Here is a 15,839-nt window from a genome sequence, read left to right as displayed (position 1 = left end):
AGGACTTACTATTATGGAAAAGGTGTTTGCAATGTTTGCTTTTGAGATGTGTTTGTGACATTTTGAATGCAGTGCTTCATTTTGCATTTTGTGTGCAATTCTTGGATTTGTGTGTAAAGAAAAAAAAAGAGTCAAAGTTTTGGAAATGTGTGTAAGCAGTTAAAAAAACTGCTGAAGCGGTATAATCTGTGTAATTGCTCCAGTATCAGTCTGACAGCGCCACCCAGCGGTCACTTCACTGCACTCAACATCTGAGGACTAGAACTAAGTGGACTTTTGCACGTGCAGAATCTGAAATAGGTATTTCTTCATTTTATTTTATTTCATGTCACGTTTCTTTGTTTTGATTTTCTTCACAATCCCATCACTTTATTTTCAGGTTATGGAATGACATGAAAGATTGCATCTTCTGGACATATGAGCTCATGTATTTGTTTATATATTTATATTTGAAGGCTGAGTGTTTACTATCATAATATTAATTTAAAGACCCCTGAGGATGTTACAGACAAACACAGAAACTCATTCTCAGCTGTGAGCGTGAGAAGCACAGACGGGACGTCTGAAAATACGCATGGAATCCAATGAAAGACACACACACACACACACACACACACACACACACACACACAAGTACTGCTTTCTCTGTGTTTTATCTAGCAGCTGATGCAGGAGACGGCTTGATTTAGGTCGTAGAGGTCAAGGTTGGGTCAGCTGCAGGGGTTGACCTTTGACCTCACCTTCACAGAATCACACACTTTTGCTGTTTCTTGGAGAAAATAGTCAACGGTTTGCAAAAGAGCGATTCATCACCAACATGAATGTGTGTGTGTGTGTGTGTGTGTTTGTGAGTGAGTGAGTGAGTGTGTGTGTGTGTGTGTCTGTGTGTGTTTGTGAGTGAGTGAGTCAGTGTGTGTGTGGACCCTTAGGCTCACTTCAAGCAGGAATTTGGAATCTGCCAGAGCACATTTTATTTTATTAGTTGGGCAGCTCAACATCTTGTTCGAGCATGTTTAAGAGTGTGTGTGTGTGTGTGTGTGTGTGTGAGGCGGCTGGTGATCTGGGGTGCGGTTTTGGAGAGTTAAAGTTTGTATGTTTCACTAAAGCCTGTGAAATGGGTCATTTATTAATTATGAGCTATTGTTTGAATGTTTGATGACTTCTGGAAACCTCTGATTTCATTAAAAGCAAATGGTACAAATGAACTTTGATCTCTGATCACAAACTGTCAAGAACATATCTGATCCTTACCAACATCAGAAGACAGACATGCTGAAAGTTTATTCAAAAACGGCATGTAGACTATTTTATTTTTTGCATTGTGATTTTTCATGACAATTAAGCACATTTCCCCCTGAAATTCTCTGTAAAATTATAAATTAATAATGTGCAGAAAACAATTAGATGCTAATTTCGTTCATGTTTACAGCCTGCTAGTATTTGTTCTACTGAGTTGGATTGGTTTTGATGTATGATCAGGGTACACTTTACGTTTTGTGAATGTAATTAATCTTATGTTTTATTGTCGTGTGGAATTTTCTGTTCTGTAGGCAGGAGAAAGTGCTGATATATATATATATATATATATATATATATAAGGCAAACTCAAAACAAAGTCATATTGTGTTAACAAATGAATCTTGAAGAAAGAGACCATGTTTATTTGTTGTCAGATATGATTTACAGTTATCAGCAGTTGAGGTGTAACTTGTGTTATAATGCTGCTAGAAGATCCGTCAGTTTGTATCGGGAGTCTGAAAGCCTGAAGAGCAGATCTGAGAGAGAGAGAGACAGAGACAGAGAGAGAGACACTCATATGAGACAGAGCAGATAAACCCCAGCCAGCAGTCTGTGTGCAGGACTTCTCTTCTCCTCCAGGTCTGCTCGGGATCTTCAGGTCCAGGTGCGACACACACACACGCCTCGCGAGCGCCGCGCGGTCCGGTGCAGCTGAGGATGATGAGGATGAGGATGATGAAGATGATGAAGACTCACCGGATCACCGGAGTCGCGCCGCTGATCGTTGTATTGCTGCTGCACGCGACACGAGCAGGTACATGTCTTCAGCTCGCTCTGGAGTTATTTTAATGTGTGAGATCACAGTTAGTCCTCATCTCTGGGTTAGTTAAGCTGCAGTTCACATCGCCTAATATCGTTATGGTGAAGAGCCACGCGTCATATGATGATGATGATGATGATCCAGTCAAATGATCTGATCGATCCGTGGCGGATTATTCTCTGAAATCTGAAGAGATTCTGTCCGTGATTTGAGAGGCTCTGTCTGTGCTCAACTCGCGACATCACAAGATTGTCATAAGTAAAGACATAATGAGGTGATAATTAATAAACTTACTCGCTATCATATTGTGTTGATGTTCTGATAGATAGATAGATAGATAGATAGTGTTGGGGAGTAACTAGTTACATGTAACGGAATTACGAAATAAATGTAACTGTAATCTGCTACAGTTACTGAGAAAAATGTGTAACTAACTTACAGTTACTTATGAAAATGTTAACGATTACAAAGGGGGTTACATCTGAATATTTTCACACATATACAGATTTGATTGATTTCTTTCATAAATTGCATTGACTGCTGTAAAAAGATGAAACACCAATGTTTAAGACAGAATAGGACACATGCTTGTTCGATAACTGTTAAAAAGCTTTATTTTTAAAATTAATTTTTTTTTCCTTAGGAATTGTTAGATGCCAGTGTTTCCTATCATAGTTATGCAAAGATCTGATTTCAAAAACAGTAGCATAGCTATTAAACTAGATCTTATGATTTTAAATCTGTATTTAACCCCAGAACAATCTCAAAGTAAAAACAGGTGCTGAAGTCTGATTTATAATAATTAAATTATTATACTCTTAACTCGAGTGACGAAGGATTGTGAAAGTCTGACAGTAATCAGTGTTGAATATTACTGTAAGTTAAACCCTGCCTGCTTTACATGTCTGAGAATGATTAACAGTTTAGAAAAATATAGAAATTTAAATTTAGAAAAGTAATCAAAAAGTTATCAAATGTAATCAGTTACATTACTTTAATGAAGTAATTAAAATAATTACACTACTCATTGCATTTTAAATAGGGTAACTTGTAATCAGTAACCTATTACATTTCCAGAGTAACCTTCCCAACACTGGATAGAGACAGACAGACAGACAGACAGAGATAGATAGATAGATAGATAGATAGATAGATACAAGTAGCTGAGTAAGTAGAAATCCCCAAATAGAAATATTTTTTGACACAACATTAAAACTCATGTCAGACCAATTGAATTCACTCAAACGTTGTCCCAACTAGTCAAACAGAGCTGTCTGAACGAAGAATTTCATATTGCTGAAACGTTTTGAGAGTTACCAGCATGCATTGCAGCATGAATAAATTATGCGGCTACTTTAACTGCTTCTAAAACAAACAAAAGATAGCACAGTTCATGTAACAAATGAAGTGTCCTTTACTATATGTACAGCTATCGAAACAATAATAAGAATCTGTTGTTCTCTTACACAGATGTATTGGCTGAATGGGGCTATTTGCATTTAGTGAATGAATCAATTCAAACTTACCAAACAAAGTAGTGTTACTTAGTACAACTATTAAGACATGATTTAGAGAACATAAATCTGAATGCATCAAGTTGCAAACAGTTCATTCAATTCATCAAGCCTGAAAGATTGCTTCATTCATATAAATGGTTCTTCAGAGAGTAGGCCGGTCTGACGGCGGTGGTTTTGTAAGCCTGTAGGGTCTAGAGACAGCGGCTCTTGTTCTCTGCTGGTTTTCTGGATCTGATCTCGCTCCAGCAGCTGTTTCTCATTCACTGTCTCTGTCTGGTTCCTTTCACGCCTGCTTTCTATCTTTGTGAAGTCATGCATCTTTACAGAAATGCTAATATAGCTTGCTTTATTGAGCGTTACAGTGCAGTGAGAGTGTGTTATTTCAGTGAAGGCGTTTTCTCTGATGAACCCGAGCTCCCTGAGGGCCTGTGGTGTTCAGATCGTCAGAAGCACATGCAGCGGGCTCCGATCTCAGCTGAAGTTACTCAGGGGCATCAGGTGGGTAGTAATCCACTGAAAGCCGTTCAGAAGAGAAATGAGAGCAAGGCTTTTTCCACACAGTCCCGACACGTCTGAAGCTGTCCGGCGTTCCAGCGCGCTGCAGATAAACGCTTTCTGCTGCTCCGTGTGCTGCACAAATGCAGCAGGAATCTGAGGAGATGTGGATGTTTGAGTCTGGAGACAGAGGAGCAGCAGTGACCGTGTTAAACCTGGCTTTCTGTGCGCAGATGAAGAGTTTTGAGCACTGAAACTGTGTCTGAACACGCCAGCAGATTTATCCGTGTGATGGTGTCACAATCACAACCAATTCGGTTCCTCTGTACGCTTGTTAAGATGCAACATATCAAATTACTCCGGGTCCGACTCCGAGCTTCATTTATTAGTGCACCTTTTATGCTAAACATTTCAATATTTTAGTACTATAGAAAAAATAAATCACTGTCTGGACAACTAAGATTGCGATATGGAAATAAATATCACAGTGGAACTAAAATTTTTGTTTCACTTTAATTTTTAATGTTTCTTTATTAAGTTTGAGATGCTGAAAACTACATTAAAAAAATATGCTGACAACTTATAAAATAAGATAATCTGTTATTACTCATGCATAACAATGACATGCTACATGCATAACGCTGCGCTAACAGCAGTTTAACATAAACAGTCACAGCAAAAGTGACCTGAAGTGTGACTGGATGAGTTTTGTCTTTAATGATGTTTGATTATGGAGCTGAAGGAGCGTTTGGTTGTGGAGAGGCCATCAGTCATGAGTTATTTTGATCTGTTGATCAGTAGAGTCTCACCCGGTGTTCAGGTAGAGGGGTTTATGAGCATCGCATGACTGTTTTGTGCTGAACGTCATGTAATATCTGTGTGTGGCGTCTGCAGGAGACTTTTGAAGGAGGTTTTTGGCTCCAGATGGTGTAGTTGTGAATCATCTTCACCTGACCTGAACCAGAGCACAGACAGACTCATGCTCCTCAGATGTTATATCACTGCTGTGGTTATGACTTCTTTCTGATCTAGTCATTTGACATCTCTTAATAAACAAGAATGGTTTATGTCATGTCACATCATATAGGAGAATGTAACTTACAACCATCCTTTACTCACCCTCATGGCATTGCAAATCTGAATGACTGTCTACTAGTGCTGCACAATTAATCGAATTTCTAATCGCAATTACAATTACGGATGCCACAATTACGTAATCGTTCAAAGCAGCAATTAATCGTTCACAGTCCACTTATGTTATTCTGCATGCTTAAGATGCTTTTTAGTTTTAGTATAACATTATAATACCATGCAAATGTTTACCTTTTTATTTAAAGAGAAACCAATCTGGTGTATAGTTGACATTTGAGGCTTAATACTATAGAAAAGCACTCAAAGTTAGTGTTTTCAGCTTGTTTATTTTCATATAAAAATATGGCATGCAGTTGCTTCAAACAAAGGTGTAAACATCATTCATTTAATCGTAAATTAATAATCGCAATTACAATTTTAAAGGAATAATCGACAATTATGATTTTTTTTTGTCATAATCGTGCAGCCCTACTGTCTACTGTGGAGCACAAAAGATGATATTCTGAGAAATGTCTCAGTGTTTGTTTGCCCATATAATGGAGTCCGATGTTGTTTGGTTCCTCAGCGTTTTTCAGAATGTCATCTTTTGTGCTCCTCAGAAGAGAGAAAGTCATACGGGTTTGGGACAACATGAGGATGACATGATGACAGAATGATAATTTTGAGAATGAACTATCCCTTTAAAATAGTTAAGTATATTTATCATCCTACTGAACCATTCAAAGCATTAATTAAAAATCAGAAATGCTTCCGTCTTGAGCTACAGTTTCAGTGAAGAGCCCTCTTATATCAAAACATTTTTTGTCTGTAGTGTTGCTGTTCTTTTGGAGAATAGTTATGTTTTCATTAGGTTCTTCAGATCAGTGCTGGGTTCACACAGTAGACCTTCTTCTGAAGAGTGAAACTGCACCAATCTCTCTCTGAAGCACAGCTCACTGCTGATGTTTCATCTCTGACCCAGATGCACATTGTCATCGTTCTTCAAACGGCTGCTGGTTTGATGCACAAGCTTTGGCATGTTTGTCAGGACGTCTTCTCAGCTGAGGTGGAGGTTTGTAGTTTTCCTCATGGATTGAGTGTTTGAGCCAGTGTCTGAACTCTCATCTGGCCAAGATCCGCAAGTCCCTGCCTTGACCTTTCACCCCGAACCCTTTACAGTTTCCTGAGCTCTTGATCTCTTGCAGATCTTTGAAGGTCAGTGTTGAGGATCAGTGTGGATTAAAGCCATGACCTCTTGGCGAAAGTTCAGCCAGAGTTGACAATACACTTACGGAAATGAACCGCAGTGAAACTCCAGTGTGATTGCAGTTGTACTAAGCAAGTGCAGAGCGTTGTGTGTGAACATGATCTTACTGTAAATCGAGACTAAATATGAACATGTGTTTACTCATCTCTCACCTGCACAAAAACACGTTCAGTATTCCTCAAAATCAATAAAAACTGTGAACTGCAAACTCAGAATATGACGCAAACATGCAATAATTGAATATGTTAAATAACACAAATATCCTATTTTATTAACCTATGTCTTTGCTGCTGACCTTTGATGATCCAATTCAACCATACTAATACGCAAAAATGACTAGATAAACGTAACATTTCTGTTTCCTTTTGTATTGCTGCGCTGTATTCTTCATGCAATCCAGAACAGCAGCCCAGCTGAAGGTTTGTTTGAGCTGCGCCCTCTACTGTACAGATGTGATTTTACATTTTCTTCAGCCTGAGGCTTATCCATTTCACTTTTGGTGTGACAGGGCTTTTACATTTGCCAAAAACATAACTTTTTTATATTAAAACAAACAAGCAAGCCCAGCCCAGATGAGAAAAAGTAATGCAAAAGTACCTCAAAAGTAACATAACGCATTTCCATAACAATTAACTAACGTAATTAGTTACTTTTTGTGTGATTCACCCTTGTGTGATTAGAAATGATGTACATGATTGTCTTCTGTGCAACATTTGTGGAGAATCTTCTTCAACTGTCAAGCTCCAGGAAAGATTGAACTCTTCTGTAAAGGATCTTCTGTCTTTGTTCTGTTCATTAAGAGCACTGAAGAGTGCAGAAGTGTGAAATAACTTTAGCTCTGGAACAGAGAAAGTCTGAAAGTGAATCAGGAATGAAAGCCAAAGGTCAAAGGTGAAGGTCAGGGGTGTCAGCGGACACACACCCTTAATAACACCTGTCTCACATCCGTCTGTGATGCTGTGATGTGTCTCTGCAGTTTACTGGGTTACACGTGTGTGTGTGTGTGTGTGTGTGTGTGTGTGTGTGCCCTTCATAAAAACACAAATATAAAATGTCTGGAAGTCTGGACTGCGTTTTTTAATTCACCCTCGTGTCATCATTCACATCTGGCTCCCAGACCCACACACACACACACACACACTCCCCTGCAGCTGCTGTTGTGTCTTTGATCTGTAGCTTGTTGTGAAAGTCTTTCCAAATGAGTTAAGTTTTTCAGCTTAGAGATGAGAGATGTGTGTGTGTTTCTTGTGTTTTAAAGACATACTAGTCATGCTGAGAACTTTAATGTGTGTGTGTGTGTGTGTGTGTGTGTGTGTGTGTGTGTCTGTGTGTGTGTGTGCTGTAGTTGCAGGGATTATACAAGCAGCAGGACTGATGTGAAAAGACACATGACCAGTCCAGACCTGCATGAAGATACTTTCACTCACTCACACACACACACACACACACACACACACACCTGCTGTCAGTCGGTGTGTGTCCTAACAGCTGAGACAGACAGACAGATGTGAGGACTCTTCATGAGACATTAACTTGACTGACAGTGTCATCTCCAGCAGCCAATAACATCGATGTGCTGAAGATTCTGGATCTATCAGATTCCATGGAGGGCGTGTCATTGGAGGCGGGGCTGTGCACGAGTAGGCGGGGCTCAGAGGAGGCGGATCTCGCTTATAAGATTGAGAAGAAAATCCAAGTTAGTGTTCCGACCAATCAGCTTTTCCCAGGTATGTGCCAACACACACACACACTCACACACACACACACACACACACACACACACACACACACACACACACACACTCACTCACTCACACACACACACACACACACACACACACTCACACTCACACACACAAACACGTCTAAATTATCTAAATGGGAACATTACATAGACTTATATTGTTTTTATATACAGATAGTTATATATTTTATAAGCTAATCTTAACCCACACCCTAACCCTACCCCTCACAGGAAACTTTCTGCATTTTTACCATTGAAAAAAAATGTGTTTACTTTCATACCAGTTTTACAAATGAGGATGTCCTCAAAAGGAGGTTTTTGGAGATTTTGTCAGGTTTAGCTCACTTTTGGGTACAAATTTGTCCCCAAAATATGGTTATGTTGCTACACACACACACACACACACACACACTTACTGTAAACAGAGAGATCTCGTAGACCTCTCCTGTTTTTATATGCAGATAATTTTATAGTTTGGAATTATTAAGAAAGAAAATTCTTAATACATTTTAATTGATTTAATACAATTAATACTTTTAATCATTAAGGATGCATTAAATTGATCAAAAGTGCTAGTAAAGACATATATATGTTACAAAAGATTTCTGTTTCAAATAAATGCTGTTCTTTTGAACTTTTTGTTCATCTGTGAATCCTGAAAAATAAAATGCATCACAGTTTCCACAGAAATATTGTGCAGCACAACTGTTTTCAACATTGATAATAATCAGAAATGTTTCTTGAGCAGTAAATCAGCATATTAGAATGATTTCTGAAGATCACGTGACACTGAAGACTGGAGTAATGATGCTGAAAATACAGCTGCACATCACAGAAATAAATTACAGTTTACCAGAGATTCACATAGAAAACAGCGATTTTACATAGTTTTTTACTGTATTTTTGACCTCTTTCAAAAACACTTAAACGGTGTGTCTCAGAGATTCTCAGTGTGTTTGTGTGTTTCAGACTCGGCGTTCCCGGAGGACTTCTCGGTGCTGGTGACGGTTCGAGCGCGGCGCGGCGCTCAGTGTTTTCTGCTGTCGGTGTATGACAGCGAGGGAGTGCAGCAGCTGGGCCTGGAGCTCGGACGCTCGCCCGTCTTCCTCTACGAGGACCACCACGGCCAGCCGACCCCTGACCTCTACCCCATCTTCAAGAAGGTCAACCTCGCCGACGGCAAGTGAGTGACACAACCCTAATGCGCATTCATTATTCAGCAAAACTGAACTAGTTTTTTTCCTGACAGAAACCGAATCATTTCAGTTCTACATGTGATTCAGTGAATTTCCGAAGCTTCAGTCAGTTAAAGCAGGACACACTGCAGATATATTTATATTCTTAAGTTATATGAAGAGAATAATTAATCCAAACACTCGTCATTTGACTTTCTTTTTTCTGTAAAACACACAAGGAGAGTTTCTGAAGACAGTCTGTGGCATTCTTTTGCTCATAATGAAAGTGAATGAGGACTGAGGCTGTTCATGACATAAAAGCTTCATAAAGGTGGTCAGTATGACTCTTCTGAAGTCAAACGATGCTTTGTGTGAGGAACAAACCCAAACTCAGACAGTAAAACCTCTCAAGTCAAGTCACATTTATTTCTAGTGCTTTAAATCAGTACAGATTGTGTGGAACAGGAAGATATCAGTGTTAATGTTGTGAAGTTCATCAATTATGAAAGCAATTCAATTTCAGCTCTATAGCAGCTCGGCAATAGTTGAAGTAGATCAGTTCAGTTTTGATTCGGTTTGATGAAACTCATCAGTGAGAGTCAGTCAGTGTCTGAATTGATTTGTTCTTGTGAGTCAGAGTCTGAATGAGCTGTTTGATTCATGCATGAACTGAACTGGTTTTTGAGTTCAGTTCATTGGAGCAGAAGGTCGTGACTGAATCAGTTTGAGTCTGTTCACAAACCGCACAAATTATCGTGTGACTTCAGAAGACTTGAAATATGTAGCACGAGTCACATTTTTGCCTGATTTAACCCTTCGAAGCTCATCAGTCAGCCTGCAGGTGTTCGCTGGATTCGCTCTGAACGTTCATCTCTCGCTCTGGACGTGTGCTGATGGACACTGTGACCTCTGACCCTACAGGTGGCACAGAGTGGCCTACAGCGTGGAAGGTCAAAAGGTCACGCTGTACCTGGACTGTCAGAAAGTAGCGACCCTTGACCTCCCCAGAGGCCCGGAGCCTAAGGTCAGCACGGACGGAGTGACGGTGTTCGGGACGAGACTCCTGGATGAAGAAGTGTTTGAGGTGAGTGTGTGTGTGTATGTGTGTGTGTGTGTGAGAGAGAGTGTGTGTTGATGTTGGAGTGTCTGTGTGTGTGTGTGTGTGTGTGTGTGTGTTGATGTGTTGGTGTGTGTGTGTGTGTGTGTGTGTGTTGATGTTTGTGTGTGTGTGTTTCAGGGTGAGATCCAGCAGCTGTTAATCGCTCCAGACCCCAGAGCTGCTGCTGATTACTGCCACACCCACATTCCTGACTGTGACTCCGCCCTCACCTACAACAGCCTATCGCTGGACCCCGTGGAGGTAACCCCGCCCACGGGAGGAGCTCATTAACATGCACAGTTCATTCATATTCACATCAGTATTTCTGCATTGATAATGAATATAAAACACCTCAAACGTCTCTGTCATTAATATTGATGTCTGTTCTTTGGCTCGGTGGTGAGTACAGTGTTAAACATGTTGTTGAGGACTCCTGCCAGTGTTTCTATCACACTCTTCAGCTGCTCTGTGTCTGATTTACAGCCGTTACTCAGCTGCACAAACACCATCTCTCTTTCTTATTTTCTCCATAGAGGAACTGATTTTTAATAACTCATAAACCTTCAAAGACAGACCTGCTGTGAGCAACAAGGTTATTAACCAGTGATTTATGCTTTTGTTAAAGCCATAAGCCTGCATTATTTCAATAGTGATTGAGAAATCTTCACCAAACATACATAAATGTCCTTCACAAAGCTGCATGGGATTGTAGTTCTTTCCCTCACTAAAGGCATTAAGTTCACAGTCTTGTGTCTTTGTCTTTTCACCTGATTTTCTTACACTTTTTTGCTCGCAATCAGAGTTTGTAATGTTGTGATTCTCCTCGTGGCTGGTTGGTTTGGTTCATGGATTAAAACTCGTTAATTATGACTTTTTAAAATCCCTGTGGGTAAAATGAATGGAAAAGAAGTTTCTATGGTGTGTGGTGTCTGTTGCAGGTCAAGAAGCCGCCAAGGAAACCAATCGAAGAAGAGTTTGACGATGACCTTTACAGTGACCTGTCTGTGTCGACTGCGGGAGACAACGCCACCGAGTACGAGGTGAGAGTGTGTGGCTCAAAGACAAAAAAGGGTTTGCAAGCATCAAAACAATGAGTGTAATAAAGCTTTGAATTGTTGTTGTTTTTCAATATATTAGAAAGTGTCCTGTTTAATAAAAAAAAAATTCTGCGCAAAAAAATAGTCATATGTCACGATGCTGCTGCTACTGTGTCGGAGACGAGGAGCGAAGGAGCGAGGAGACATCGGAGAATACAGCAATCACAGACTTTATTAACACACACGTAACACAGGAACCTAAGGACGTTTAACACTGGACGCAGAACACAGGAAAACACAGGGCTTAAGAACTAGGAACTAAACAAGGAAATCAATGGAACACACCTGAAATCACTGAACACAATCAACATGAGGGAGAAACTAGGTCACAGGGAGAACATGGAGCACGTGGGGGAGGAAAAACAAACACAAAACAGTCCATGGGCGTGACATCATACATTTTTACCATGATTTACAGAAAACACATACTAAAATGTAATTCAGTGTAATTTGTTAGGCATATTTATCACAATAATCAATTTATGACATATTAAAAGACTAATTAGTTTTACCCCAAATACTAGTTACTTGTAATTTTACATTTTTAAACTTTGCTACTATCCTATTTTGGCCATTTGTCAGCAATTTTTTTTTACTCATTTAAAATGCAATAAAGTTGAGTATGCTCACTTTTATATATTTTAATATGCACAGGTCAGAATAAGTATGCTGTTTCAGTTTTTGCATAAATATAAGTGTTACACAGAATGACAATGGAACATTATTTCACCCACATTTTGACATTTATTCTCCCAAAGCTTATTTGAAACCTTATGAGTAGACACTTTACTTGCATTTAAAGTGTTTTCTATGTATATAAAATCACTTTTGTAAAATTTATTTTGATGCGGACATTTACATGTCTTTGACCCATGTGTTTGAGTAACAATACTTCACTACTATACTTAAGTGTTATTTGCTGGAATTTGTACTTGAGCTTTGTTAAAACTGAATGCTTGCAGTTTTACTCTATTACTTTTACAAGGTAAAAAAAAAATACTGGTTACTCTATTACAATTCATGTAGACTTAAAAATATGAATCATGACCTAAATCTTTCCTCATTGATTTAAAAAGTAAAATGTTATTATTTCTGTACCCTAATGTGATTAACAAGCCAATCAATCAAGCTCATATAAGTTAGATAGCCAGTGAATTATTATTTTAGTTTAAATACTGGTAAGACAGCATTTTTCAGAAATATAGTTTATCAAAAATTAAATGTAATTTTCAGACGGTCAATGAGAAAGAGTGTTATTTTAGTAACTTTGAGATACTATTATAGGTTTTATAAATAGTTGGAATTAGTTTTTATTTTTATATTTTGTTTACATTTTAGTTTTTTTAAATATAAACGAAGAGTTCATTTGCAAAAACAGATAACTCAAAATCATGTTTTTTATCCTAATATCAATCAAACTGCAGTTGGGTTGTTTTTATTAAATAATAATAATAACAAAAAATACAGCTAACTCACACAATAAAAACATGATAACACAATAAACAAACATGATTTATGAAAATTAATAAAAACTGAGTTATCTGTCTTTGCAAATAAACTCTTCAAATATGTATATGTATTTTGTAACAATTTTTATTTCAGGTTTAGTTTTAGCTATTTTAGTAATTAAATGAAAATGAGAAATATTTTACATTATTTCAAGTAAGTTTTTTTTAATGGTTTTAACTTTAGCTGACTATAATAACCGTGTGTGTTTGTGTGTGTGTGTGTTGGGTTGTTTTTATTAAATAATAATAATAACAAAAAATACAGCTAACTCACACAATAAAAACATGATAACACAATAAACAAACATGATTTATGAAAATTAATAAAAACTGAGTTATCTGTCTTTGCAAATAAACTCTTCAAATATGTATATGTATTTTGTAACAATTTTTATTTCAGGTTTAGTTTTAGCTATTTTAGTAATTAAATGAAAATGAGAAATATTTTACATTATTTCAAGTAAGTTTTTTTTAATGGTTTTAACTTTAGCTGACTATAATAACCGTGTGTGTTTGTGTGTGTGTGTGTGTGTGTGTGTTTGTGTGTGTGTGTGTGTGTGTGTGTGTGTGTGTCAGATAGTGGAGTACGAGGACGCTGAGAACGAGACGGAGTATTTTAAGGAGTACACTGAGTATCAGGAGTATGAGGACTATGAGTATCGTCCTGCAGAGAGACAGGAGCAGTTCTTCAGCGGTCAGGTGTGTCTCAGCTGTCTGTCTCTGTCTGAGTGTCTCCTGCAGGTGTGTCTCACGCGTCTGTGGTCTTCTCGCAGGCTCTCGGTCCAGAGAAGGGGCAGAAGGGCGAGCCGGCGCTGCTGGGAGAGGGGACGCTGTTCATGGGACCCCCAGGCCTGCCTGGTGCTGAGGTAACCTCTCATGACAGCTCGGTGACTCTCTGTGTTTATGTGTGTGTGTCAGAGACAGACGTGTGTTTCTGTTGTTTCACACAGGGGCCTCCGGGTGAACACGGCCCTATGGGATCCCCGGGGCCGATCGGAGATCCAGGAGACCTGGTGAGACACACACACACACACACACACTCGTCATGATCGTCAGGCTCAAGACTGATATTACACACTCATCTGTCTCTCTCTTTCTCATTAGGGCCCCGAGGGCCGACAAGGACTTGCAGGGGCTGATGGGATTCCTGGACCTCCAGGGAACTTGCTGATGTTACCGGTGTGTGTCAGTCAATATACACTCGAACTTACAGAGACGTTTGTTTTGATGTTTGCTGACCGTTCAAAAGTTTTGGGTCAGAAAGAACTGTTTTTGAAAGAAGTTAATACTTTTATTCAGCAAGGATGCATTAAATTGATAAAAAGTGACAGTAAATACATTTATAATGTTACAAAAGATTTATATTCCAAATAAATTCTCTTCTTTTGAACTTTCTATTCATCTTTGGATCCTGAAAAATAAAATGCATCACAGTTTCCACAGAAATATTGTGCAGCACAACTGTTTTCAACATTGATAATAATCAGAAATGTTTCTTGAGCAGCAAATCAGCATATTAGAATGATTTCAAAATGCAGAAGGTTTAGTGTTAGGAGTTATAGTATTTATAACTGGCTGTGTATGAAAACAGCAGAAGTCTATGGACGGACTCCATCGAGACGAGTAAGCGTGTGTGTGGCGCCCTCTAGTGCTCCTGTGTGTTTGTGCTCTGTGTTATTCAGTGAATCTCTGGAGGAAGAGCTGCATGTCTTCAGGCTTCATCATTTAGCTTTACCTTCATCTGGATAGTTATACAACACAAAGGAACAAAAATAAAAACCATATCAACAGAGGAGCAACAGATTGAGCTCCAATCATCAGACTGAGAGTTCACTTTCAGTTTAATGTGTTTATTGGTTATAAATGATTATATATGACCTGGTGTGTTTGTGTTTGTCAGGGATCTCCGGGCCCGCGGGGTCTGAAGGGTGATCATGGGTTCACAGGACCTCCGGTACGAGAGGAGACACTCATCTGATCATCTCATATACACATCCAGTCAGAAGTGTGGGATCATTAAGATTTTTAATGTTTTGAAAGAAGTCACCAAGGCAGCATTTATTTGATCAAAACTACAGTAAAAATATTATTACAATGTAAAATATCTGTTTTCTATGTGAGTATGTTGTGTGTGTGTTAGTTTCAGTCTGGCGGTGACGCTCGTCACGGTCCCGTCATATCCGCTCAAGAAGCTCAAGCTCAAGCCATCCTGCAGCACACTAAGGTCAGACTCTACTCTAACTCTGCTCTCACTTCCTGAAGATGATTTTAGGGGCATAAAATCAGGATTTTAACACACAGTCCATTTATGACAACACATGAGGTTTGCATCACTTCAGTGCTGATGTTTGTGTCTCAGCTCTCTCTGAAAGGCCCGCCGGGACCGTTAGGACTCACCGGACGCCCCGGACCTCTGGTGAGTGCGTTTCAACCGGCAGAACCTGTTATTTCAACATTGCAATGAACAAATGTTAGTATTTCATACAGTGTGTGTGTGTGTGTGTGTGTGTATTTTGGGGACAATTTTGTACCTAGAAGTGACATAAACCTGACAAAACATTGTAAAAATGCAGAAGGTTTAGTGTTAGGAGTTATAGTATTTATAACTGGCTGTGTATGAAAACAGCAGAAGTCTATGGACGGACTCCATCGAGACGAGTAAGCGTGTGTGTGGCGCCCTCTAGTGCTCCTGTGTGTTTGTGCTCTGTGTTATTCAGTGAATCTCTGGAGGAAGAGCTGCATGTCTTCAGGCTTCATCATTTAGCTTTACCTTCATCTGGATAGTTATACAACACAAAGGAACAAAA

General features: G+C 39.0%; 1 protein-coding gene across 1 annotated transcript in view; it reads left to right on the top strand.

The window, feature by feature from the left end:
- The first annotated feature begins 1,779 nt into the window (after window positions 1–1,779).
- Window positions 1,780–15,839, top strand: part of col5a3b (collagen, type V, alpha 3b) — a 36,102-nt gene continuing 22,042 nt past the window's right edge. Inside the window, exons 1-12 of the mRNA XM_016531609.1 lie at window positions 1,780–2,053; window positions 7,966–8,136; window positions 9,123–9,336; window positions 10,250–10,412; window positions 10,566–10,688; window positions 11,366–11,467; window positions 13,609–13,731; window positions 13,806–13,898; window positions 13,983–14,045; window positions 14,137–14,211; window positions 15,173–15,256; window positions 15,392–15,448. Of these exons, the coding sequence (XP_016387095.1) occupies window positions 1,957–2,053; window positions 7,966–8,136; window positions 9,123–9,336; window positions 10,250–10,412; window positions 10,566–10,688; window positions 11,366–11,467; window positions 13,609–13,731; window positions 13,806–13,898; window positions 13,983–14,045; window positions 14,137–14,211; window positions 15,173–15,256; window positions 15,392–15,448 (1,365 nt within the window). The 5' untranslated portion in view covers window positions 1,780–1,956. The remainder of the gene's footprint in view (window positions 2,054–7,965; window positions 8,137–9,122; window positions 9,337–10,249; window positions 10,413–10,565; window positions 10,689–11,365; window positions 11,468–13,608; window positions 13,732–13,805; window positions 13,899–13,982; window positions 14,046–14,136; window positions 14,212–15,172; window positions 15,257–15,391; window positions 15,449–15,839) is intronic.

Source organism: Sinocyclocheilus rhinocerous, unplaced genomic scaffold (genome assembly GCF_001515625.1).
Source record: "Sinocyclocheilus rhinocerous isolate Xijiao unplaced genomic scaffold, SAMN03320098_v1.1 scaffold4259, whole genome shotgun sequence".
Classification (NCBI taxonomy): Eukaryota; Metazoa; Chordata; class Actinopteri; order Cypriniformes; family Cyprinidae; genus Sinocyclocheilus; species Sinocyclocheilus rhinocerous.
This window is presented reverse-complemented; position numbering and strand designations above follow the sequence as displayed.